The sequence below is a fragment of the Brachyistius frenatus genome, unplaced genomic scaffold, assembly GCF_029030835.1.
Source record: "Brachyistius frenatus isolate BFR_SWC_R1_liver_20210118 unplaced genomic scaffold, ASM2903083v1 Contig_21, whole genome shotgun sequence".
Lineage (NCBI taxonomy): Eukaryota > Metazoa > Chordata > Actinopteri > Embiotocidae > Brachyistius > Brachyistius frenatus.
The window spans coordinates 1,877,527-1,905,503 of NW_027210620.1; the positions used below are offsets into that span (position 1 = coordinate 1,877,527).

Genomic DNA, 27,977 nt, shown 5'->3' on the forward strand with positions numbered 1-27,977 from the left:
TACAATACATAAATCGCACAATATGTACAGTATGAAAATGTGCTGATCTGGTAACTTACCACTGGTAGACAAAACAGCGTATAAAAAGACCTTACAGAAGAACATGTGCTTTATGTGCTTGTTTGTGGTGTTGAGGGTGTTTTTGTGTTCTCGTGTCACAGAAATGCTAGAAATCTGAAAATCTTGGAAAGGTTCAGTTTAAGAACTCAGGGTTTGTTTGTGTTTCCTCAAAGGTAACATGTTGAGGAAACGTTTTGTTTCGACAAGAAATACCGAAGTTGCATGGTGGCGAAGACCACATATCCCTCATACTACAATGTTTTATGATGATAAAACTCCACCTTTTGATATTCTGTTTTCTTAAAAATATGTGGATCTTTACATTGTTGGTGCCTTGTGAGCCCATATGGAGCGGGTGTCATTTGATGGAGGACATTTAAATTAACCAATCAATCAATGTCAGCTGAAGGTACTGATAAATATTGCTGTTCTTCCACTAAATATGAGCCACCCATTAAGCAGTGTTTGCGGTGCTTTATGTAATGTTATATTTAAACACCCTCAGGACTGTATTCATATCAAATAACTACTTTTACATTATACCCACCTAATAATGCTTTATTACCTGATTTTCCAACATTTAGTTGCTGCTATTCTCAGAAATTGAAATTAAGAGAAAATTCAATGTTAAAAAACTGTCTAAGAATCAGTACTTTAGTAGACATCCTGCAGGGAAATTTTCTTTTTACTTGTCCCAAATAGCATCCCTATGACTCGCAGTAATACAGTGTCATGCTCGAGGGCGCTCCAGCAGGCCTCGAGGCTTGCTGACAGGCGAGTTTGGACACGGATCCTCTTGTTGTTTCCATACTCATTAAAAGCATTCTGCTGACTGATAGTGAAACATCAAGTAAATGTCCCACCACTTTAGCGTGTGCGGCGCTGAACAGTAATAAATTCGTAGTCACAGTGTGTCAGTAGTTTGTACCTCACTCTCCAGAGTGTGTATCTCTCTGGGCAGCTCAACAGCGTGCCTGCTGAAGTAGTCCATGGTGATGGCGTTGTTCCAGTAACTGAGGTTGTTCTCCTGACTTGACGACTTCTTCTTCCTCCTCATACAGCACACAGTCAACAGCACAGCTATGGCAGGCAGAGGCAGGAGAGGACAATGGGTTAGTACAGAAACTGGAATAGCTGCTGCTTCCAATAGCCTCTGAAGGCACCCACACTGCTCAGGTGGAGGCTGTCATGTTTCAGGACAACATGCCACAGTTCGAATGAACGGTGGTTGGCGGGAAAAGACGAAAGCCACCTTTAAGTACAGTTAGAAATTGGTTGTGTGTCGTGTAGTAGTTTTGAGCTGAGCTGTCAAGTGTCGCGGTAAAAAATGGCATTAACAGGTTTTCAGGAATCAGCTGTCAGTAGCTTAATATTTACTATACAAATGTGAGAGCAGTGTTCATTTTCTCATCTAAACTCGCTGCATTAAAACAAATAGGAAAACATTTTGAAATGCAGAACTATTTCTTTCAATGAAAACAAATGTTTTAACAGAATTTTTGTCTTTTTATATGCATTAATGTTCTGATTGTACTTACAACATGAGGACACAGGCACACTGATAGCCAGCACGATCCACACAATGTCCATCCTGCTCAGGCAGATGGTCATGCGGGACGGCGGGGATTCGACGGTGGGGCCCGAGCTGTTGCCGGGTGTCCAGGGGTCGTGGGTGGTCGCCGGCACCTGCCTGTTCAGGAAGTTCCCGCTGGGCTCGGAGCTGTTCCCCTGAGCAGGCGCATCCTCCACAGAGCTGCTGTTGGAGAACAGACCTCCATATGCAGTTACGTTCCCCAGGGGACTGCCTGTGCCGTTACCTTGAAGAACCAGACCACGACCCTCCTCAGTGGTGGTCTCGCTGGTAGCGGTGTGGTTGACTGGGATGTCTGTTGGATTTGGTGGCTTGAGACTCGGTTCAGCGGACAGGGCCGCGGTGGAAGCAGTGGAAGGTAGATTCTCCGTCGAGCTCTGGGCCGGGGGAACAGACGCTTCCTTTGGCTCTACCACCAGCTCATCTGTGGGGGGCTCGTTCACGCCATGCACCTCCCGCTGGGTGATGGTGTGGTGCGCCGCCAGCTCTGGGGATCCTTTAGCATGCTCCCTGAGTTTCAGGCCTCGTGCAGCTTCACTGTCCACTGAGGAAGAGGAGAGGGCAGTCAAGGATGAGGGCTGCAGATCTGGAGCAGACTGCTGCCTGGGGTCACTGGGCTCCTCTACACTCAGCTTCTGAGGCTCTGTGTGAAGTGGATCGAGTGTATCGCCTCTGTCGGATCCAGAGTTGGACGTAAGAGCCAAGGGGTTTGGAGCAGGTTCCACATCTATATTTGGGATCGCTGTGCTGGAAAATTTAGGGCTGCTGCTGTTGCTGCTGGCCTGGTTAGTACTGACAGTAACTGGGTTATGGACTTGAGGTACCCTGACAAATTTGTGCATGAGGCCTTGGTTTACATCATCAGAGCTGGGTTTCTGGGACTGATTCACAAGGCTGTCAGTGCTCACAGTGTTTGGGGTGACAGTATTTGTGTCTGGGATGGGAGGATCCTCATGAGCCAGGCTGGAAGCTTCAGTGGTTTGAAGCAAGGCCAGAGGGGGAAGGGCAACATCAGGAAAAATTATATTTGTGGCTTGAGTGCCTGAGGATGACCATTCCCCGCTACTGGAGCCTTCTTGATGCCAATCCAGGGGTAGAGGTTTTGGGGGAGATGGGGGGTTGCTGTGGGTGGCTGCCATGGAAACAGAGTCCTGGGACGTCTGGCCGAGGTACAGCTCCTGTGCTGATGACACCAGTCCTACCTGCAGTGCTAGGAATGCGAGGACACCTGCAGAAAAATCAAGAGAAAGCAGATTAATAGCATCATAATAATACCGAATACTCTTTTAGCTTCCTGAAATACTGGATCATTTCCTGTAAATGTGCGTCTTCACCATGTCTGTCTGCCTATGCATCACTTCTCGGAGGCATCCTGCTTCGCAAAGCTAGTCAAGAGTGATGGCGAGCAGCTGAAGCCGACTGCTCATGTGTTCAGTAGAGACGTGCAGCCTTTGTCTTGCATTCATTATGCTTCTCAGCCTTTAATCTACTGAACCGCTGCGTCACTCACCTAGTTGAACTAGATTGCTTTATTACCTGCATTATTCACTAGGCGACACTGTGTGTAACTGTGCGTGTGCTGTATAAGGTGGCAGCTGGGACGGAGAGCGTGTGTCTGTCTGTGGACCCAGAGATCAAACAATGGAGCAGCAGTTGTTATTGTGCAGAAATGCTGTGGAAATGCTTTGAGAGCTCTCTACTGAGGAAATAAAATAGCAAGCAATTATCTAACTCTATTGTCCAGATCTAGAGAATATTATTCTTACTAATACAGTCTCAATACATTTCCTCATTTTAAGTCTCAAGACATCCTTTGTTATACTGAAATCATGTCAACAGACTCCAAAAAGCACTTTTATTCTCAGTCAGAATACCTTTGAAGATTCAAATATTTTTCCGTGCTCAACAAAACAATCTGCAGAGACGTTTTTACAATGACTAGATAGATTCATGACAAGTCTTAGTGTCAAAATGGCCCTACTTAACATGCTAAAACCATCACAGAGAGCCCGACACATTCGCTTTCTCAAGCTCAATCCCATAAGGAGGCTGTGTAGTGACAAGCCATTAGCAGGTGCCTGTGGGGAATATCGGTCCTATTAGGTTATCCAGACAGCAAGAAAATCATAGAGGGAGGAACGTGGAAGGGCTTATTAATTTCCCCTTTGCTCCCACCTCAACATCCCTTATTGACACTTGTAAACACAGCTAATGTGTCACATTAGCAGAGCTCCCACTGGGCGGTTTCTACGCATTCGGCTGAGAGCAGAACATGCATCAACGCCAAGCTAACATCATCTAAACTCCTGTCTGAAGGAGGCTGCGGTGTGTTTTTATCACAGGATGCTGAAATGAAGATGTTAGATGTTGTGCCTAAAGAACACTTGCTTATTAACTAGAAGGAGGAAGCTAGCTTTATTTAATATTTATCTTATTGTCAACAAATACCATAAACGGACCAAAACCAGCATCGCTAACCTGCTTGTCTCACAACACCTCCTGTCTTTTTAAGGCCCTCGGCTCCAAGGCCATTCGTTCCCACTGAAGATGTAAATCATGTTTGGTTTCAGTTTTCTAAAAGGCAATTTATTTAAACATCTGGGCACTGAAGGAAAAGTGCATTAATTTAGGTATATTTTCAGGTCAGAAGTCACACATATTTGTTTATGGCTGCAGGACGTTGTGTGTTCGAGTGATTTAAACTAAAGTTTGTTGGTTTATTTGAAGTTTAGTAGGCAATAAGAGAGCAGCCTTTGTCGCTCAGTGCAGCACTGAGGCTCTTTGATATGTTCTGTTCGTTTTTAGACAACAGTGGTAGAGAAGAATAAGCTGTATCAGCCTTTAGCAGGATCAGTTCAGATTAGTCAACAATAGAATTTTTTTTTAAAATAATATTTTCAGCCCTGTCCTCTAAATACTACTCACTAAAAGAATGTTAAAGACTGGAAATTATTTCTAAATATAAGATTCATAAATGCCACAATGTACAGCAGGTATGCTGTTAAAACACAAACATGGACAGGCATCTTGCTTGTGACAAAGATAAAACCTCCAGGTGATGGGCAAAATGAAAAGCATGCTGACTCGAACCAGACAAAGAAAAGCAGAGGTGAGCTTCAATAAGGTCTTTGCATTATTGACCTTTCGAATTAAGAATCCAATATTTTGACATCCACATCCCCAAAAAACAAGAGTATATGACAGAGTCTCAAGCCACCAATGTGACCGAGATGTTACGGCCATAGTTTAACTACAGTGCTCCCTAGGTAACTATGGAAACCAAATTTCCATCTCCAAGAAGGGCTAAAAAGGAAAAGAGAAAAGAAGTGTGAAAAGAAATCTGACTGACATGTAGAAAGATAAAATGATATATATTATATCAGAAAAAAATAACTAAAACCAACAGCCAAAGCAACAGTTAATATCAGTAATAGCTTATTTCTTTGCCAAATGAAAATTCTCCATCTTTCATTGTTGTTGACAGATGGATTTAAAAGACACCACAACAGGACCCCAAAGCTGACTATTAGAACTCAGCCTCTGAATCATTAATCATGTTCCTCCATACTCAATCACAGACTTCCAGGATAGAGGGTCCAGGCCCCCCATCTTCCATTAACCAAGTCTGTCACATCTCTAATCCGCAGTGCCCACTCCAGACCCATATCTGGGGAGACAACACACGTGGCCATTGCTGATTTATGACTGCTCATTCTTCCCTGAAATGATGCTTTAGGCAGGGGAATGAAACAGAGGAAACACCCGGCCCATCGACGGAAGAGTGTCTCGGCTTCTCTTGATCCTGAGTGATGTGAATCGTGGAGAACAAATTTAGAGGATGAGGCCCTTTGACACGCTCTCAAGACGTTCCATTTTACAAATTATTCTATACTGACGACAGTGCAGGAATAAAAAAAAACTTCTAGGACAGAAAGATGTCAATAAAACTTAAGTTTTTTAATGCAAAAAATAAAAAAAGATGAAAGAGTTGATAGAGGATAATCAAGAGGGAGGATGCGGTCGTGATGTGATCTGGATTGAGTCATGCTTTTAATCACTGTGCAAACCTGGCAACCAGACACTCTGCTGCGAGGGAATAAATCATACCAACCAGACTCCTCTTACTAATAAAAGTTATATTAAAACTAAACGCTCAGACACCACGTCTTCCTCACTTGTTCAGGTGATCAGAAAGTTATAAAACGTGTAGTTTCACTCTGATCTGTAAGCAACACGGAGATTAATATTCATTTGGGACTTTGAAGTTTATTTCAATTATATTTTATTAAAGATCACATCTAAAATGTTAAAGGGAGGGGATGACTTTTAAGTACAGCGAAAACAGATAAGTGACTGCCCAAATATTCATTAGTGCTGAATACAAAGTGAGGATAACACTGGCCTTTAGGTTCTGTAGCATACGCTGTATTGGGTCCGTCTCGGGTTAATTAGTTTAGAGTTTGTGAGTGAGACCTCTCATCCATCTCATTATGGAGGATCACATTAAGACAATACGCAGGTTTCCAAACAACTTATCAGTGAGTTGCACACACATATGAAAATTATAGAAGATGGATGACTGACAGTTTATGAGGAGATCGACATGTTGTTGTTGTTTTAGTCCCTTAACCTAATGAAAATAGCAGGTGGAAAATGTTCATTATCGCGAGAGGGAAACTTAACGGTTAGAGAAGAGTACAGAATTAAATATAGGCATATATTCGAAGCCCTGGCTCTTTCAATGAAATGGAAGCTGGAAGAAAGTTTCTGACAGAACCAGGAAATTTAATAGATGTTAGAGATATTATGTTTTATCTTGTGTGCGCAAAAAAATCTCTTGGTTGATAAATCATATTTATCAAACCCTGAATAATGGGTGAAGCCTGTATACACGGAATCTAATAGCGATATAATACTGACAATATGAATATAATATTCTGAATGAGGGCGCTGCATCAAGGTAGCGAATGAGGCTATTGAGTGTATAATGCTCCTTAAAAAACGCCATAACCGACTATTCTATTAAAAAGTTTTCCATGGTATAGGAAAAGAAAGCTTCGGAAGGGCGACAACGAGGGTCACATACAAATGTATCTGGAAATAAAGCTGCTTTATTTCTACAGAGTCAGCCTGCTAATTAAAGTGGGAAAGTAACAAAAAAACAAAAAAACTTCACAGGTAATGACATGGCATGGTTGAAAGAAGCTGTCATCAGCACCATCAGTGTAATGGAGTGTCTCAGGTTAGCCTAAATGGGCAGATTTAATGGGAAAACAACACATGGCAGACGGTGAAAAAGAAGTATGTCCATTAATTTTCTCTAAAACATGCTAAAAGTGCAGGTCCGACAATAAAGCTCAACATTTATCAACCCGGACGACACAGAAAAGTCTCCAAATGCGAAATATATGGAGGAGTTATCCTGTTTTCTTTCCCCTTTTGCACCTGCATCTTGTTTGCAAACAGGAAATCCATCAATTGTGACCTCTACACTCTGCATTATATTGCTGAATTTCTGTGTGTGCGCGCAGTGCTTACACATATGTCTCTGTTTTTTTGACATATACAAACGGGTGTAATTTGTCACAGCAGTTGTGCGTCTGGCGGATGAAGTGAGAGGGAAAGCGGGGGTGAACGCGTACAGAGAGCCCCGGCTCGGCCTCGACAAAGATGTGCGGCGGAGAAGCAGGGAGTGAATTAACAAGAGAGATGAATGAAAAGACCCCAGAGGTAACCTGAGCATTATGAACACCCATTACTGAGTTGAAGCACCGGGAAGAACATGTTAAAATTGGATGGGCGAGGGGGAAGAATGGCGAGGTCGGATAGGGTAGGAAAACGTACACAGATGAGGGCAGCGGTACAGCGCAGAGTGTAACAAAGGGAGATGTGTGGGTGTTTCATCAGGCTAAGACACAGATAAAGGCAAAAAGGTTGGACTAGACACAGTACACCGAGGGCCGAAAAGGACATTCAAGTGAAAATAAGGGGAAAGGAGCACATAGGAGGCACATTGTGAAACATTTGTCTTGTTCAGCAGCTATCGTCTACTCAGCATGATTTTTTTTTTTTTTCTTCCACCATCGTACACGTTGGCTGTTTTTAGCCTGAAGTGATATCTTCTCACAAAAAACACAAAAAGAGTCCGACCAGGGGTGTAGCGCAAAATTATGGGCCCTGTACGTGAGCAGTCTCTGGGGGCCCCCTTCTCGATCCATGTCTTTAACACGTTTTAATGTGACGTTTTTTTAATACATACTTTAGCCAATATTTGTACACAAGAATCCTTTCATAACAACCCTCAGGCCAACGGGAAATGTCTGCTCCTGACGGACAGTCTGCAGGTAGCGCTCACCTTTCTTTTGATAAAAATTAGCAACTGGTTTTCCTCAGTTTGATTTCTTTCTTTTGTTCTTTTTTGGTAGCCCAGTTTCCTTCTCTTGGGGAAAGACATCGCTCATATCACAGCGAACCTTAGTCTTTGACAGGATCAGCATTCACGCAGCTTGGTTAGTTGCTTTTACATCTGAATCCCAGGTGGACTAAACCATTTCGGCCTTTTGACAGAGGGGGGAGAAGAGTGTCAGAGAGCCTACACTTTTGTTTTCTTGAATTATTCAGCCAATTTTTATTCAATCGTAACACTAACACAAACTATTAGTCCAAAATTATAACCCCCCCAGCACTCCCCTCCACTGGTGGTCCCACTTTTCCCCCTTTTACAACACCCCTGAGTCAGACCGTTCTCAGTATGATGCTAGCAGTGAGGAGGACAGTTTTAATCTTTATGTGAAAGGGACAAAAAAAAAAAAAAAAAAAAGATTCAATGGTGTCATTGATCTGAAAGTCTTTGTCCTTCTACAGATTTTATTGGGAGGGAGGGCGAAATACATCTAACACTGTTATCACTCACGCCAACCTGTTGCCCTCACTATCTAAACCACCCAGCTGATCATCTAATAATAGCACATGCTGATACCAGAGACCAACAATACCCAGGCAAAATTACAATAAGATAAGGTCCCCATATATCTGACTAAAGACGTCTAACTGTTCTCCATCATCCAAACACAGGATGGATGGACGGAGGGGCAATTTATGCAAGAAACCTGCTGAATTAGGGCTCTTTTGAATGCATGGGAAGCCGGTGACATTCGTTGAAGTCCTCCACTGATGCCATCAGGGACATCAATAAATCATGTTGCAAAGCAGGATCCTGTGCGTTGATCCAAAGCAGGCTTTGTCCCACCAATCATTCACAATTACACTCAATGTCAGGGGCCCGAGCCGGCATCACCGGCTCTACAGTAACACTGCTGGGATGGAAAACAACATAACATTTACTCCTGCTGATGAAATCCTGCATTAAGGTTCTGGATCCACCCGTGAGCTAAGACTCCAATCCCGTGGAACAATATTGTTCAGGCGCACCGCATCATGAATCTTCCAGCCTAATCAATCATACTTGAGCACTTAGTGTGCGGTATGCAGGCTATCAGTGCTTAGGCACTAGCCTGGCTGCATGATCAATCCTGGGGGTGGGGTTGGGGGGGCTACTTACTGTGGAGACTGGGATATTTATCTTTTCTTCCAGGGGTCACCTCACGCTACGTGCGATGGAGAGCGATGTGGCTCCAACGAGCGCAGCGACATTCTGCCTATGAGGCGACTTCTGCAGCCAGACCGGTTGTGCCGCATCATCAATGGGCAGCTGGCGATGGCACTATTCGAACTCGAGTCTCTACAGGAAGCCAAAAATAGGAGCTGCAAAATTGTCCGTCAATAAGGCTCGTTCGTCAGGCTGTGCTTCTGCTCTGTCATCTCGCTGCTCAGCAGCATGACGGGAATAAACAGAGGAGTATGTGCAGGGGACAAATACAAATCTGGCCAAGGTCACGTCTATGAATGACAAAACCTGAATTAAGATCAAATACCTGACAGTACGACAAGGTTCTCTTTCTATTTTTGCTCTGCATGCTATTGATATAATTCAGATTTATTCACACCTGAATGTTATTTGTGCACAGTAAAATAAGCAGTACAGAAATGAAAATGATGTAACATTTAATTGTAGTTGGTTTGTGGTTTGATGCACATTGTCAAGTCATAGAGATTTACAGGCTTAATAAGCATTATGTGAACTATTTAGGCAAAGGCATGAATATAATAAAAGTTTTTCTACATGTAGGAGGATTTGTACGACTTAAGAACTTTATTTTTAGGGACTAACTCCTCTTGTTCTAATCTGATATCACAAACAGGCACGAGTTACTTCTACTGATCTCACCCAAAACATTTTAATGCAATTAATCATTTAAAACCTCACCTCTAGTATGCCAAAAACAAAATCTAAAATTTTGAGCTCTCTCAAACTAGTCTCAGGTTGCTATACGGGCTGATAACATCAAAAACATTTCTTAGTAAAATGATTCATAACTTTTGTCTGTTTCTGCTCTCAGTTTTCCAGAACCTGCAAAGATTATTTGTTGATTTATCTGACAAATAAAAACGATGGTGTTTAAATTATTATCATACTCAAACAATCTCTGTACATTAAAAACTATGTCAAAATGCCATTGAGCAATACGCAGACGTTCCGTTTGTGCTCCCGCTGTAAGTTTCTCTGAATAAAAGTATTCACTAAATGCCTGAGATGTAAATGTAAGGAGATTTACTGTCTGTCCATAATGTGTCATGATCTAATGAGATAAACATGCATAACTGCTGGTTTAGAAGTCCCTAAGGCACCGAACCACAGCCGATAATTAAAGATGTCCTGCTCACCGCCCGGCCAGCCTTCCTGTGGCATGATTCACATTTAGCCTCGTTTATGCTAATCACAACCACTCCACGGTAGCCGACAAACCTCTATAGGATTCCCCCCCCCCAAATCCTCTGGGGCAAATGGAAAAGGCTTTATATCTCCGGCCCTCATCAGAATACCAATGAGTCTGTATCACATCAGACCGGCACACACACTGCGGCTCCGCTCCCTTAATGCAAAATGAATCCATATCTCACTTTTGAGGAATAAAAGCTGACAGACCTGAATCAAAGTAATCATAAGACTTAAAAGCGGAGTTTTGTTGAAGGTAGTCCGAGCCCTTTAAATTAAAGCCCTGACGTGCTGTCAGAGCAGAGTTGCAGAAACAGATCAGATCCATCAGCTTCAGGTGGACAAAACCTTTTATCAGCAGGCCGACCGGAGCGCTGTCTGACTAACTGCTGGTATGATTGGATTATCACGCCTGGACAACGAGCTATTGGCACCGACTGATCCAGTGGAACCCACTGCTCTTCTATAACAATTACCACTACAGGACGACCGTGGTGCCACTACGACTGCTAACATAAGTTCCAAGTGCAAACTATTAGTACCACCAAAGTACTACAAGTACTTGTATCTTTATCAAAATCACCAATAAAACTACTAATAAAGTTGATAACAATACACTTATTAATATGAATATATGGGCAGTGTGGTGGTGGAGTGGTGAGTACTGTCGCCTCACAGCAAGAAGGTTCAGGGTTTGAGTCTCGGCTGGCGATTGGTTCAAACCTTGACTGAGGTGTGGGCCTTTCTGTGTGGAGTTTGCATGTTCTTCCTGTGCCTGCGTGGGTACTCTGGCTTCCTCCCACCATCCAAAAACATGCATATCAGGTTAATTGATCATTCTAAATTGCCTGTAGGTGTGAATGGTTGTCTGTTTTCTTTCTGTATTGGCCCTGTGATAGACTGGCAACCTGTCCAGGGTGTTTGATCCAGTAGACAAAAGATAATTTAATGTTGTGAGTGATAACGCTGCACTGTTTTTTTTTTTGTTTTTTTTGGTGGTACTACTAAATACTTGTGATCTTTTTTTTTTTTCAGAGTCCCAGGTGACTTTGGTAGAAGGCTGGAGGGACAATGAGGGATATATTTGTGCCCGGGTGTCTAAATACAGCATCATCTTAACAGTGGCACAAACAGAAAAATTCCTTTGGTTTGCTCCTGGGTGTGTTCGTCTGCCGTTCTGGGCAGTGTCTGTCCCGAGAGGGGAAACAGACAGATAGGGCACATCCTGTAGACCGCTGGGACCGTCCTGGAGGAGGCCTGGATGGGTGGAGTGGTGGAGAGGCGGAGCGGGGAGGAGCCCTACAGATGGGAGCCCAGAGATAAGAGGCAAAGCTTTCGTTACGGGATAATAGCTTCCTGTTTGAATGCTCCGCAAATTGTTTGTCAGGTTTCAGCGGCTTTGAACAGCAACGTGTTTATCTGAGAATCGGGCGGACGGAGAATGCGAAAACAAGAGCAACAAAGCGTCCTTTTGCTGTTTACTAGGGTAATGATTTAGCTACAGCGACTGTGACAGCAGCAAAGGATCTGACAGGAAGGGGAGACATTAAACAGGAAGTTGTGTGGAGTCTAGGGAGAGCACTGAACCGCAGTTATACTCCAACTCCATTACAGTCACAGACACTGCCGATATTTACTGAGAATTTCAGCATTTCCACTGGTGACGGCGGCTTTAAAAAGACCACAAACTATTCTAACAACACAGTTTAAACACACAAGACAAGGCAACAACAGACTGGGAAGATTACTCAAGCATTGTGTACACATTTACACTTGACAGCAACTGGTCTTTCAAATTATTATCTATTTCTTCTCAAGCTCATTTCAACATGCAATTTGCACCATCTAAAGACATCTAAACCCGTCAGATGTTTTTTTAAGCTGCAAGACAAAACTTAATTTGCTAGAGACAAATTCTAACTCTTCTCTACTGTTCCAGATGTATTGTCAGGACAACATGCTCACAGTACAAAGCATTGACATGGTGGAGGACAGAAAGCAAAAAGGACAGAACAACAAATGAGAGTGACCTGGGGAAAAGAGAAAAACTTCCTGCTCTGACATCTATTGTGATACAGGATTAATCCGACTTAATTCTTCTCCATCCGCAGCCTCTCTTCTCTCGCCTGAAGCCTGAAGACGTAAAGGCGCATCTGTCTTCTGCAGATGGCTCGCCCAGAGAGAGAAATGTGAAATGTCTCCGTGTTGCACAGACAAAGAGATCTTAGGTGGGTGTCTCAGCTCTGCAAACTATAAAAAGGAAACCCTAATGGAAGTGTAATGTGCCCGAGGAAACCCGCTAAAGTGAACATTGTGGTTTCAAAGACAAAACCAAAAAATATTCTCTGAAATGTGATTGTAATAGAAACTCTGTACAAAGCTGGTCCGCAGCTTCGACTCAGACTTTCCCTCTCTGGATGAAACCGCTGCATTGTGACCTCACTCCACCTCTGCTACAGCTTAAAGCACTTGGCTCACAGCAGTCCGGTCCAAGTTTATCACTTCTGAGGGATTGGGGCAGATTTGTCAGAGACAGCCTTTGGCACCGCTGCCCCAAAGTGGAGCTTGGAGGTGAATACCAGATATCATCAGGCTGTTTAACTAAATGTCCTGGAGCTCGCTGGGTCTCAGTCTGACCCCCATGTTCCATATTCATGTGACAATCTGTGCTGGTAGCCTGCCAGACCTTCGCACATCAACTCCCAAAGCTTTGATCCGACGCTGTGAATGTAAAGCAGCACAGACTTGAACTGTGACAAGAAATAAGAGGATGCAGCACTGTACGTATGGATTTATGTACAGTATCTGATGTCAACAAACTGGGGTTCCCTGAAGGTATTTTATAAGGTCTTAAGCAATAAAGGAATATTTTTTCACTTTTTTTTTAGGGGTAATGAAAAAGTTTTGAGACCATTACTGTTGCGTATGTGAACAAAGCATGGCACAGTAAAGTGCACGGAGCAGGGGGAAGCCATAACCTTCATGAGTAAGTATTTCAAGTTACGTCGCACGCATGTTTTTGTGACCACAGGTACATTTGTAATTTTACCACAGATCTGAAACTTGAGAAAATCTACATGATGTATACAATCTGGGACTGGGAAACTCTTGACTTTGTCTAAAAGCTCCTGGGAACAATCACAGCTGCCTGAAAACCAACTCCCAATCTCAGTTGTGGCTGACTGGTGCCTCGGATCTAATACAACATAACATTTGTATAAATTTGGCACTGTAAAAATACAAACAAGTAAATTAAATAGATTTAAGAACAATCTGGGTATTTGAATATGTATACTGCAGTGAGGCATATATTCTAAAACATTTTCAAACACCCAAAAAAAAAAAAAAAGTGGAGTTTCTTCTCAGGTAACAAGAAGAAGCATACACTTTCTATTTTCTCTTTGCATATGAAACGTCCGCTGGCATGCTGATCCTCCGCATTCTCACCCAGGACAGCCCATTAAATGCCCCTGCCTCCTCTCCTCGGGTCTACTCACTCAGCAGCTGGCAGCGCAGGACCTGCAGGCTTGTCTTCATGGTATCATGTGGTCCGGCTCCTCCTCCACAGTGCTCATGGTTCTCTAGGAGAGAATGACAGGGAGCAAAAAAGATGAAGAGGAAAGGTGTCAAAATCAGATTCAAGTCACGTTTAACTGCCATCAGTGTGATGGACTGTCATTATATCTGAGGAGGTTTTACAAGAACAGACACAGAAAAGGATAAAGGGATCCCGGACGAGATTGTCCAGCTTGACCTCGGCCGTTTCATCGTTGTAATGACGGCCACACAGCAGACAGCGCGAATTACACCCAACTAACACGTCACAATGAGAGACCAGGTGGGACTGCAGTGGTGGTCAGCCACAGCTGTTCGGCTTCAAATCAGCATTGGCATCCTGCAGGCTGCGCTGGTCAGTAAAACCAATTACAGAGCATTAAACATTGACCAGTGAGCCTTGTTCTGAGACAGCGGCTGCGTGTGTGTCAGCGAGACAAGTACCCAAGGGGGCTCTTCAGGGGAATGACTCACTGATGGTCTTTTGCTAAATGAAAGGCCACACGCACGCACACACACACACACACACACACACACACACACACACACACACACACACACACACGTCTTTTCACCCCTGTATGAAGGTGTGCATGTGTGTGTGCATGTTTGCCTCCCTTTGTGAGATGCCCCTGGCAAACACAGTTGTCTGCACCACTCACCCACACTAATCTATAATACAGACAAATAGTTCTAAAGCAGTGTATGAGCAGATATACAGATAAACACACACACACACACACACACACACACACACACACACACACACACACACACACACACACACACACACACACACACACACACACACACACACACACACACACACACACAGCACCCTTCACCCTGCCTGCATGAATTATGTGTGGTGAATGTGCCATGTGAAATAGGATTTGCGCCCCCCAGGATGAGAGCTCTGGTTGCTGGCAACCTGTGTAACCGTGGGAGACGTGGGAGATGAGAGACACACAACAAGAGCACATGGTACTGATCCTTTCATAAGGCTTTATTTCTCATAAATGCCGCCCCGCTCTGGGGACTGAGAGGAGGCAACACACTACATCTGAGTCATCCACTTTGTATTGCTGTCATTGTGGCAACCTTTTGATGCTTGTGAAGTATGTGGAGACGTAAATCTGAATTCAAGCAGAGACTATTTCCTGATTTTTTAAAGCTTAATTTAACTGCAAGTGATACTAAATGTGATGAGATGTTTGAACAGCCTCCACTCAGCTACAGAATTGGTTTTGCCTGGATGTATTATTAAGCCCAGACGAAATGGGTTGCTAATAGAAAAATATTCAACAAATTGTAATATTTTTCTTTTGTTAAAGGGGCATGAAGAGTACTGAGGCAGCTGTAGAAATTAATTGGTATAAGTGCAGAACCAGAGCCTGTAAATAAAAGTGGATGTAGTCTGCGGGTCTGAAAAATAAAGCCAAAATAAAAGTGTCTTCAAGTGCAATACCACTGAGGGCCACAAGGGGCTGGCAACAAAAAAAACGTCTGGCTCCAACAGATTCCTATTTAAAGAGCATCAAACTCTCTCATGAAATACAAACCCAATAATTAATTTTTATAAGTCGTTACGTCGTTATGAGTCATTGGCTAAATGCATTCCTTCTGATCAGTGTTGTGTTGTGGTGGTCCTTCTGAAAGTAATTCCATCATTAATTAGATATTAAACGTCAAAGAGAGGTGGCAATGGGTGGCGTCACTGAAGGCTGCCACTCGTGCACAACGCAAAACTTCACCGAAAATCTTATTAGACTTCTGGTATTGTTTGCCTCTTAACAAGGAACAATCAAAAGCATCAAATAATGCCAGATGAAATTGGAAAAACAGCCGTGCTCAAATTCCTCTTCTTGTTCAAACTCTCCTACAAAGAAGAAATTGAGAATAAAATGAAACAAAACTGTAATGAAATAAACAACTAAACAGGCTGTCACAACACACTTTTAGATGACACATGCACACAATTTCGCTGTTCCTCCAAGTGTTTAGAAATCTAAAACAGAGACGTTCACCATTTTGCCGCTCTTAAAACACAGCTTTCGCTAAAATGGTGTGCCTCAGTTATAATGTGGTAATTGCAGAAAAAAAATGAGGCTGCAAGAATACAGTATTAGCAGCAGAAAATAAGATTTTCCCAGCTTCAAATCAGAATAAGTGGCATGACAGCAGATGCGACCGTCCCAAACCCATCCTGAGATAAACACCATAGCAACGTCTTGATGCTCCAGCGGGAGCGTCTCCTCGCCGCTGCAGCTTCACTCTGTCCCTGTGCTTTAATTTCTTTGAGCATCATGTTCTTTGCCTGATGAGCTCAACGGCGAGGCGCAAAGAGAGCAGCTGAGGCTCTCTACGGTTATTACGCCTCATCAGCGCGACCAGACCAGAGCAGCGCTCAACGACACACTCTTTAATTTGCAGGGCGCTGAAGGGTGAAGGCTGTGGTTGGGAGGACGGTGGGGAGAAGACATAGTGTTTCATGCACACTTGTTATCACAGGCAAAAGGAGGGTTTTGTTGAAACTCTTCAGGCCACCTGCTGAGAAGCTGAATTCAGAGCTCTCAGATGTTGTGCGCAGGTTGACATTCAGAGTCGCAGCCCTGCCAAAACCTCCGACAGGCTGAGAGGTTCCCTGGCAGCTGCTGACAGTTTTGTTGCCGCGATGCTTTCCCACTCGCTCACCAACGCAGAAACCTGCAGTCAGTTCTTCCTCTCATGTTGAACTGAGGGTAGACTGAACGCAGCAGCGACTCACCGTACCATCTTGTGGTACAAAGTGGTATTACGAGACGCGAGCATGCTAACTTCAGTCTTCGTAACACAATACTGGACGACTGTGACAAAACATCAACACTGATTTTTCTACACCAGCTGCACATTCAGGTTTGTATTTCGTTGTCTCACTTGGGCTTAAAACAACACTTAAAACACACTTTTGGTGAGAGTGCCTGGTAAAACCCATGGTGCGATCAACTATGACATCACCCATTGGTTTGTAAACGGCCGTTCTGCAGCCTCAAGTTCGGCATTTTTGCTGTCGCCATCATGCTAATTTGGAGCCAGGAGTGACCATATTTGGACAAGCTGGGGAGGTGCACGCGGTGAATTTGACTCCATCTGATTGGGAACCTGAGGACACGACCCCTAGTGGCCCTCGATGGTATTGCAGTTTAAGCCACTTCTGCATTGGCCTCACTTTTCAGACCTGGAAGCTACGTCCACTTTTTTTATACAGTCTATCGCAAAACCTGGAGGTGAAGAACTTCATGATCAACATGTGTTCATGCAGTTATGAAACTTCTCACTGGCGAGGGTAAAGAAGGCACCTCCATGTGTATCACAAAAGACAGATGGACGCCTGCATCCTCTCTCAGTCAACAATAGTATTAACAGTGACAAGGAGTGCAGTGCGGCTGCTCAATACTTTGCATGCAGCCGCCTAGCATTTAACTGGAGAGGAAAAAAAAAAAAAAAAAAAAAAAAGTTGCATGGCAACTGACATGCACACAGACGGCAGCCGTCACCATAGCAACCCTAATGGTACATTATACTCAAATTCATCCACAAGGACATTTTGGGGCTCAAACGGAACGGGGAAAAAAACAAAGAGGAGATTTGGATTTGTAAATTCTCGCTCACCACAGGTACGCGAGAAATCCAGCAGCACTTGGGGGGGGGGGTCGGGGGAGGGGGAGGGGTGGAGGACTAGAGGCCAAAGCCAAGGTCACCCGAGACGGGCTCAAATTAAATAAGCCTGTCATTCCATTTGTTCTGTGGCCCGGCAGCCGCGGGGATAACAATGCTTTTAATTTCGGACTTCCCTCCATTCTGCGGTTATGTATAGGGGCTGTGATAGCAGGCTGGCTGCTTGCCCACAGCGGCTGCAGCCTGAGAGCTTTTCCATAACAAGAGAGAAGGACGAGGGAAGGGAGGTGTGGGAGTCGATGAGGACGGTGTGAACCACAGTGTTGTGCTCTCACAGTCAACTGATAACTGGAGCTCCAATCACAACGGATGCTTCTCTCCTTCCAGTTTTTTATGCTACACTCTCACGCTTTGCTTTCTCTCTCTCTGTTATTAACCTGAATGAGACGGAGACACAGAATGAAGAAAGGTAAAGTGCGAAAGCTGTGGTTTGGAGGTAATTTGGACAGGTACATGCAGCACAGCGATCTAGAAATCTGGTTCTTTTTATCTTTCAGCATGTACAGCAGACTTACAGTCGGATCACCCTGTGCTCTGCCGTGTAAAAACCTGGTTACATCAGTGCTGAATTAATTGCATCAAAGTCCCTTTTGCTTGGCTCGGCGTTATCTCGGAGAGTCTAGCTGCAAAACCGACTTCCCTCAGCGCCGCCCTTCCACAGCGACCCAGGGGATGTTACCCACACAGAGGGAGTCCATTTTTTTTAATTTTCCTTTGATGTTGTTTTACCCTTTGATGGAAATCAGCGAACAGTCTCTGATCGGCTGCAGTCGTGCTCAGTCCATGTGTTTCCTGCGTTTGCATTAACGACGTGGTTGGATACTGACTCAGGAGTGAGGATTTACATCTGGGGGAGTGTTGACGCCATGTTGGTGCAAAACAACCACCTGCTTGGCATCAGTCGCTTAACATTGTGCTGTATTGTGCAACAGGAAAGCTGATTACTGATGAGGAATAATTCTGTTGTAAAACCATTTTTCATCAGTGGGACGGTGCAAAATCAAACGAGACGGTCTGTGGCTGACCTGCAGGGCTTTGATAACTTCATAGTCCGGCCAGGATACACAAAACAACTGAATGATTACAAGTATTGATCGGATGCAACAACGAGTCTAAATTAAATGCAAGCAGCGAAGCAGGTCCCTGGGTACGTTTCTAATCGTTCCACCCCTGAAGGCAGCCATATTGCCGAGTCACTGTGCTGGGTGAGAGCTGTCAGCGATGGTAAACCCGGCAGGATGAGTTGCTGGTGCTGCGTCACCAAGGCTGGCAGAGGTTGTGCAGGTTATCAATCAACACGTTCCCTCCAGGAACACACCAGCCATTAAAAGAACATTAGGCTCCCAGCATGCAGTTCACTCTGACTGTAAAGTAGTGACACATCACTCTCTCTCTCTCTCTCTCTCTCTCTGTCCCAACCAGTCCAATGGTTAAATATCAGTGAAAACACTGTTACACTGCATGTATGCACCTGGAAAAATTACCATGTTATCTTAAATATTGTATCTTTAAACAAACAGAGATTAGATGCCCTGAGGCAAACAGTAGAAGCACGCAAAGACGATGACAGGCATACAAAATGTTTGTCTGGAACTCCTTCGAAACGAAGTGAGGTTGATGTCGGACGAGTGGCGATAATTTTGGCCCTCGTCTTCGGCCTTTCTGTGCAGAAATGTAACCGCAAATAGTGCACCAACAATGTTTAAGATAGACAAAGGTGTACATATTGTTATACAGGTAATACAGGGGTTATGCAGGGGCGACCTATAGAAAAAGCAACTTTGAAATTTCTTCTAAACTGCTTCTGTGTCAACTGATTATTAAACAGGAGTGAAAATCCTGAATGTGCCAACGTCTTTATCGTAGTGACTAATGGACACCTGACCTTCCTATTATACACACAGAGGAGCTACAAACTGATAGTAATGAAAAGAATAAGTCTAACATGAGAGACGCCTGCAGCATCACACTCGTACGTCTCAGATTCCAGCATCACGCTCATATGGATTGATTTTATGTGCTCAGTGAGCAAGCTGTCCACTCGTATCCACGTCTTGGCCATGCTCCCCAGTTTAACATATTGTACATGTCAGTACTGAACAACCAGAACAGTGTAGCATTAAAGATGATGCGCTTGTCAATAGTCATTAATGTACACGGGAGCACGTCGAAGCATTTCAGCAGAAACTTACTTTGTGTGTTGGTTGCTATGTTATTGCAGATGTTAGTGGGATGGCTTTTTAAAAAAAAATTTTTTTTTTTTTATCTTAACTTTGATGCCTCATTGCCATGCATGACAATACACAGAGTCTCCGCTTCATATTCACTTCACATCAACAATGAAAAGAGTTGCTGGAGCTCTTGCAGGATGAATGAATTTGAAACTCGTTCAGCGGAGAACTCCCACTCAGAGAGAGCAGAGCACCTGTGCTCAGGGGGCAACTGAGGAGGAGGAGAGCAACATCACCGGCCTCTTCATTACTCAGCACGCACACACACACACACACACACACACACACACAATCACAGCCAGGACCAATGACTAAAGCAATTCATCAGAGGAATCATGGCCAAAAGCCCGATCTGTGGGTGTGTGAACACATGTGAGACACAGACAGAGAGATAAATGGGAGCCAACTAGAATTCCTGCCGATTTCTACAGCTGCCATAGAGTCCATTTACAAGCAGAACGTTTTACAGCACTGGCTTCCTGTGCAGTTCGGAGCAGCTTTAAAATCTCATGGGGTGGGGCCAAGTCAAGTCCCAGCTCTGTCAGAACAAGTCTAAAGTGAACGCTCATGTCCGTCAGCACCTGTCCGAGTCATACGCAAAGTGCAAGTCAGGATCTTTGAAGTCTCAAGTAAGTCGAGTCTCACATCAGTCAGGATGTAGTCACGTTGCAAGTCTTCTGTTTTGTGAGTTAGGCCCAACTCAAGTTTAAGTCTAAAGTTTAGTCCTAAAAGAAGTCTTAAGTGAGACAAGTCCCACAATGATGCAGTCAAAGTCAAGTCTCAAACCCTTACGCTGCCTTGAGTCTTCAAGAAATCCCATTTCAGAGTAGTCGAGGCATATTTGGCCTGACTTAATATGAAGTCAAATCTCATATAAATCGAGTCCCACAATCGTCCAAAGCAAATCTAAAATCCTCATTTTGTTAGCTACAGTCTGACACAAGTGTCTCAAGTGTTAACTTTTCGAGTAGTCAAGTCTCACAGCAGTCAAATTCAACTCAAGTCTTAAGTCCTCATTTCGTTGGCCCAAGTCCAACACAAGTCAAAGCCTCACAACAGTCAAACACAAGCTGAGTCTTCAGTAAATCAGTTCCAAGTCAAATCTCAAGTCCTCCTTTGTTTACCATATTCTCAAGCAAGTGAAGTTAAATCTTCAGGGAGCTTCTTGAATACCTCAAATCTCACACCTGTGAAGTTTCAAGTCCACCCTGCGTCAAACTCTAAAATAATGTTTATATTATTATTTGGTAGCTTGTCAAATCTGCTGCTTCTGTGAAGTCTCAAATCTCAAGTCTTGAGTCACGTCTCTAGGAAGCCAAGTCTCAAATATGTCAAATCACACTCACCATAATTTTGAATCAAGTTCAGCCTGTTTTTTTTAAGGCTTTAAGGAGTTTAGGTTTAAGTAAGATGTTTCAAAGCAGTAAAGTCAGTCAAAGTTAAGTCTCAAGTTCAAATCATGTCCTCATAAATCCAACCTGAGTCCAAGTCTCAAGTGGAGTGAAGTACGAGCATGTTGTACACTTTTTTTTTTACACCATAACAGAAGGTGTCAGAGTCCTCAGGCAGCCCTGCATAACACTGGGAAGTCATTAAAACCAAGGAAAGGCCAGACTGTCTGACAGACAGACGCGCTGGGTAACACACACCTGAGGTCGGGTTTGGTACAACGAGTGAGAGAGGTAACAGAGCCCAGGGGAAGGACCTGTGACAGACTTGTTATATCACCGGAAAGAGGACACCGCACACTGACAATCAAGCAGTCGGAGTGATTGAGGCAGAGGAGCTGTCAGTGGACGGATCTGGTTAGTGTTGGAGTCGGAGCTGATAGACAGGAGACACTTCATCAGTGAGGACCGTGTGCTTCTGTGACGTTATGACTTCACATTATAATAATGGAAAACAATGGTGGAGAACTGTCACTAGAGTCTAAGAGCAAGAGCTGATTATTGAGCACAAAAGTTCAACAGTAGGCGTTTTCTACAACAGCTCTAAAGACTTTCTTGAAAGGAATTATATTCCCAAAAGAGTTCGCCCGGAACCAAATAGGTTTTGAGGCCTTTTGCAGTTTGCATTGGCAACGCCGGTAGGAACTCTGAAATGACATACTATAGCATGACATAAACGGAGCGATTTTTGATATTTCTCCTTGTTGAATCAAAGTCGAGGTGTTTTTTCCTCGGATGTGTTCAGGCTTAATAAGGCCTGGACTTTGTTTTCTGTCCATTTCCCAGTATTTTGTGCCTCCAATAGAAACTCTTATCTCTTCCGCTCTAAACAGCTTCATTCATCGCTGTAAAAGTAAAAGTACCACAAAACAGAGTTATAGGAACTTAAAAGGTTCGACGTTCCCTCTGTGCAGACACACTGAAAAAGGGGAACTCTCTCCCACCGTTCTTAGGACTGTGAGATAGCTCCTGCAGTCCGAAAAAGCCTCATCATCGTAAAAGATACCAGAGCAAAAAAAAAAGTCCATTACTGAACATCATTCCCAGATAAACTATTAGATGACAGCTAACACAGCATCCAGTCTGATCTCCAATAACACCTCCAGACTGGGTGATATTTGCCGTTTTTTAAATTTTTTTTATTTGCGTTGCCCGGACACTCACACACCTGAAGACCTCGAGACCTGCGATACCTGCAAATCTCTGCACAGACTTCTTCCAGCTCCCTTGAGAGTTATTGAGCCAGGCAGTAAAGGACCAGACATTGGGATGCAGCTCAGCTTCGCCACTGTCTGAGTCGTAAATATCCTCCTCTTCATCACTCTCTCCCTGTCTCGCTTTCTTCTTCTCGTCCTTACGTGACCCCTGACTGAGTGACTGCTGGCTCGCAGATGATGAAGAGCAACGTGACAATACATCGTGTCACGTCCCGCTACGCTTGTCACAAACCGATAACCGAGTCAGAAAATAACATCGCTGCAAAATAGGTGAAAGGGTTCTTCGCGATGACAGTTAATTTCACCACCCGTACTGAATGCGTAATGACACTTTCCTGGAGTGATCCAGTGTTTGATGCATCAGTCTGAGCACAATCCAGACACTCAGGTTGAGACGCTTGAGGAAATTTGCAGCACGGTCCCACTGGAAATAAAAATAATTATCCATCGTTTTCCATCCAACCACACCCCCTTGAATATAAATATTTGATCACACTAGAGATTATGACGTAATTGATATTCATGAAAAATTACATAAAAAGGCACCAAAATAAATCGTTTTGAGTTCTTTCTAGCTTTGGTTCAGTCTGTTTTACAGGAGTTATTTGATTTATCTACGTAGTTTCCTTTGTGATTCTGAACCAATGAAGTGAAACTAGATGCTGTGTCGACAAAAGTGCTGCTTATTGGTTTGTTCGACAAAAAGAGAACAAGACCGGAGACAGAGCGGGTCAAAAGGCAGGATGAATAATGTAAAAAAAAAACTATCTTTTACAACAAGGCTTCTGATCAGCAGGCTTGAGAATAAGTGAATAATTAGCTGCGTACAGAGCCGAGTTGCCTTACCAAGCTAATACACCAATCTTTGCCCTTTTTTCTCTTTCAGATCTAAAAACACCTGGGGAAAAACATTTGATCAAAGACTCTTCTTTGGCATCTGTCTCGCAGCCAGATCTCTGTGGACCATTACATCTCGCGGTGCGGCCAGACATGTCGGGGCCAGCAGACAGATTGATATGTAAAGTCTCTCCTGCTTCGCCACATCGATTATTGGACCGGTATCGCTCGATGAGGCCACAGCAACACATAACGAGCACATGATCCTCCACGTAATGGCTGTCAAAGATCTAAATTTATACCAGGAAAATAGGCAGGGTGAGCTTTGATGAAGTATTTGACCTGATTGATCAAAGATTTTATCATCGCTGGATAGACGCGGCTCTGTAGACTCTCCGATCTCTAATCTTCTAAGCGTTATCGAGAGACACTATTTTCAGAATTGATTTAGTTTTGACTAATGTGACTTTGACTGCTGCTTTGATTTAGCTTCCCACAGGCTAAGTCGACCAGTTTGTTGAGCGTCTGTTTGGTGATAACTTTACACTTTGTTTAAGTCACTGAATCTGGGAAATGTCAGGAGGAGAGGATGTTACCGCTCTGTAAAATGATCTCCATCACAGGACCAAGACCAAGATTGTTGTTGTTAACAAGACCACTTTATCCATTTCTTTATCTGGGATCTACCTTGAAAGCTTTTGATTCAGACAGAATTCCAAAGAAAAATGTAAACATTCAAAGAGTCAATGGGGAGCTACAGAAGAAACTCTACCAAACCCTGAAGACATAAACAGCATCACCGCAACACTGCAGCTACAGTTCAAGAAGGCAGATGACGCCACATTGCAACACTTAATACTCATCACCTTGAAAACAAATTGGTGTCTTGAGCTATTTTGACAAAATGAAAGTGCTCCCGGACACTGTAACATTTATTCACATAGCTGAGCTCCACCAAATCAGCTGAATTAGCTTCTTTTATGTGAACAATAACAAATTGATACTCAACCAGTAGCTACTGATTGGAGACCCCTAATTTATGTGATGTCCTGTGATGAATCTTATTTCATTAAAATTGTATTTGATTTCTCTGTATGCTGATGATGTACTGCTTTTTATCCAGGATGTCCCTCAGTCTCATCCCCACCCTGTAAATATATTCAATAATTTCACCCACATCTCAGGATATAAAGTTAAATTAGTTAAATTAAATCATATAGATAAATCTGTTTTACTGCCACTCACATATGACCTCCACATCCAATATCCCTGTGGCTCAGATCATCAAATACTTCAGAGTGTCAATCCACCCCACAATTACAAACATTATAAAAAACAAGGCACTTATAGCAGAGGTAGAAGCAGATTTACAAAGATGGAAAACTCTCCTGTTATGGTTTCCATTGCATATTTCCATTATTAAAATTAATGTCCTCCCAAGAATCATATTTATCAGCTGAATTACCACCACCTAAAGACAACTGGGAAAAATGTCTAGGTTTATAAGTGTGATTTAAAAGCCTAGTGTGAAACTTTAAACTCTCCAAAGACTAATAGCTGAAGGGGGATGTGGTGTACCCAACTTGCAGTGGTATCACTGATCATTTATACTCTCCAAATGGACACCTATGGTGCGCCTTGGAACAGACCTCTCTCAACACATCAATTTCACACAGCTCTCAACAATTTATTCCATCTTGCGTAAAGCGAACCCCCTGATTAGAAAATTAATCTGGCAGAACATGCAGCTGTTTTCCCGGACCCCCAACCATCAGGTTATTAATCTTAATTTCATACACAGAGCATCTTGACTTCGTATAGGTAGTGTGTAACACTGGGGCCGCCAATATACAGCAGGCAAAACCAGAAAACATGTCACACTGGAAAGAAGTTATTACTATGTGAAAATCCTTTATACAACTGTGTCCATAATGTCCATAAAGTCCGGAGTTGATGGGGTGGAAGGAAGCCAAAGGGAAAAGGGTTGCAAAACAAATGCTCTTATCTCTTCTTGCTTGTCAATCTTGTGCTTCATAATATATGGACTTCTGTGATCATCTACTTCATTTCGGATCTATCAACTTGTAATTCCCCTGCTATATGACCATGTTTAAATACTAATAAGAATTGACAGCAGTTCTAACAGGGCCTAGATGTGGTAGAAAACCCCAGAGCTGCATCTTCCATCTCTCTCTTTGCTCCCCACTTCTTTAATGTCATGTCATGCTTTCATCCGAATAAGTATCTTCCTCTATTCCCCTTCTCTCATCTTTACTTCAAACTTGGTCTTCATGCTCTAAGTCCCTTGCAGCACAGAAAACATTTAAAAAGCAAGTCTGGAAGCTGGAAAATGGGATAAAAAAAGAAAAAAAAAGAAGAAGATGAGGAATAATTTAACATCTACAGGAAATCTCAACCTTTATGTTTTATTAATACAACGGGTGTGGGTCTGTGAGCAAGTGTTAAGGGAACATACACTAACACTTTGGTAGTTGATATAAGAGACTGTGTTGCATTATTGTGGTGTAACAGGAGAAGATACCAAACAAGTGCTGATGGATGTTAATCAGTCTGTGACTTCAGGTCAGTAAGATATTACACTTTGATATTTTAAGCCCCGATAAATCCCGAGATCTGTGGAGCGATTTAGCGCCTTTCAGCTCATTGTTTTGGTTTTATGACTCCCGACTTGACTGTTCGGTTAAGTCTCACTGCTCTCAGAATAATTTTCAGCAGCAGTAGGCAGCTGTTCCCAGTAATAAATCATCAGCGATCACTGACACCAGCAGCCGTAGTCCTCTAGTTTTCTGTGTTTTAGGCAGAGATTTTGACTGTATCTTATTTTTCTCTCTTCAGTTTGTAATTCTTTGGCAAAAGAAAGTGCAGAAAAACTTTTGATTGGCAGCACAAATCTGTCCGTGTGCGTATACTGGGTTGTATGTCTGAGTGTGGAGGTTAGTACTACATCACATTTCCTGTAACGGCAGTGACGTGGTTTTCCTCCGTCTGACAGCCCATCTGCAGCAGGTCGAACACCTGTCACACCTCACTGTCCTTCAAGCGAGGTGGAGGCAGACCCGCCGGTGGCCGGACTGCCCTTCAGGGTAAACTGACATGGTTAGAGAGAGTCCATCGGCAAAGGCAGAATGACTCAGCTGGAGAAGCAGCACTTAATCAGAGAGCTCAGCACGAGTCAAGCTATATTTCTTTCCATCTCTTTCAAAAGGCTGAATCATTACATTCGTTCAATTTTGGGACTGACATTTGAGTGCGGCATTAATACGAATCTATTCATGCGTAACCGGTGAAAATTTCTGAGTGAATACACGCCCAGCAAAAAAAAAAATCACTGAACGAGGCTGAAAGAGAAAAGAGACACTGTTCCTAAATAGCAGCCTGCACCTTTGCCTCACTTTGAACTTTGAACATAATTTCAGCACAGGAGAGGAAAGAAAAGGAAAATGGAAAATGTTCTGCATCTCACCATCTCCACTATCACAGAGGAAAAAAACACAGAGACCGATCTCCGAATGAGGACTTTATCATTAAAAAAGGGAATCTTCAAAATGAGTCTGTTGCTAAATTGTGAATTTGCCAAGTACAGCTTCAGATCCTGATTTTGATGGAAGAATAATAAGCTTCGTTTTCCTATTTTAGATCCCTCTTTTATCCGTCAAGTCGATCGTTAGCGACCTCCGGGAAATCACATATTGCTATTCCATCTGTTCTCTCCTCTGATTGGTCAGGCAGAAGGTATTTTTAGCTCCAGCCATTCAATAAAAGCAGACACTTCTCTTGAGATTTTAAATTGAGACAAACAGACAAGCCAAACACCACAGTGAAAAAACAGCATGACACGGCAGCAGCACTGCAACGCCAAGGGTGCTGTCAGCTACTATCCATCCTCCACCTTCCCAGCAGGCACCACAAGGCCTCCCTGAACGCACTTCACCCTCTTACACCGAGCAGGTGAATCGTTAAGGAAAGTCAGCGACACTTTATCACGGCGAGCGAGAACACAGGCGCAAACTTTGAGACAAACTTTTGGCCCAGTGTCACTAGAAGCACTTTTAGTGCACTGCAGCACAACTGCTGCAACATTAAAACTGAGAAGGATCATTTGTCCTGTGCTTCCCACCAGAAGTCCCCTCATGTGAAGCTGTTTCTGAAGCTAGGAGACTTAAGACTCCTCAACTGGCCTCAGAAAAAACGATGACCCGTACTTCGACTGACCTGAGCTGCCTCTACATCCAGACCAACTCGGCTAAAAAGACGAATTCAAAAGCGAATTCTCATAAGAAAGAAGGGCACAGTTTGCACTCAATGTCTAAATGATTCATGCCATCTAACAAAGTATCATGAACATGAAAGCAGTCTTATTTTCTTTGAGGGTGAGAGATTAAAAATGTAGTGAAAGATGACAAACAAAGGGTTGTGCCTTCTGGGCCATGTCCTGCTCTTTTTTTCGTTTTACATAATGCAAAA

The 27,977-nt window shown here is 43.4% G+C and overlaps 1 protein-coding gene across 4 annotated transcripts in view; it reads right to left on the minus strand.

Annotated features, from left to right (window-relative positions):
• The window catches only part of tmem108 (transmembrane protein 108), a 49,532-nt gene that overhangs the window by 4,070 nt on the left and 17,485 nt on the right, over nucleotides 1-27,977 (minus strand). For all 4 annotated transcript variants that reach the window (XM_069696522.1, XM_069696520.1, XM_069696523.1 and 1 more), the window contains exons 2-4: nucleotides 13,985-14,068; nucleotides 1,599-2,879; nucleotides 989-1,140 (exon numbers count right to left, since the gene is read on the minus strand). In XM_069696522.1, the coding sequence (XP_069552623.1) occupies nucleotides 989-1,140; nucleotides 1,599-2,879; nucleotides 13,985-14,024 (1,473 nt within the window). In that variant the 5' untranslated portion in view covers nucleotides 14,025-14,068. The remainder of the gene's footprint in view (nucleotides 1-988; nucleotides 1,141-1,598; nucleotides 2,880-13,984; nucleotides 14,069-27,977) is intronic.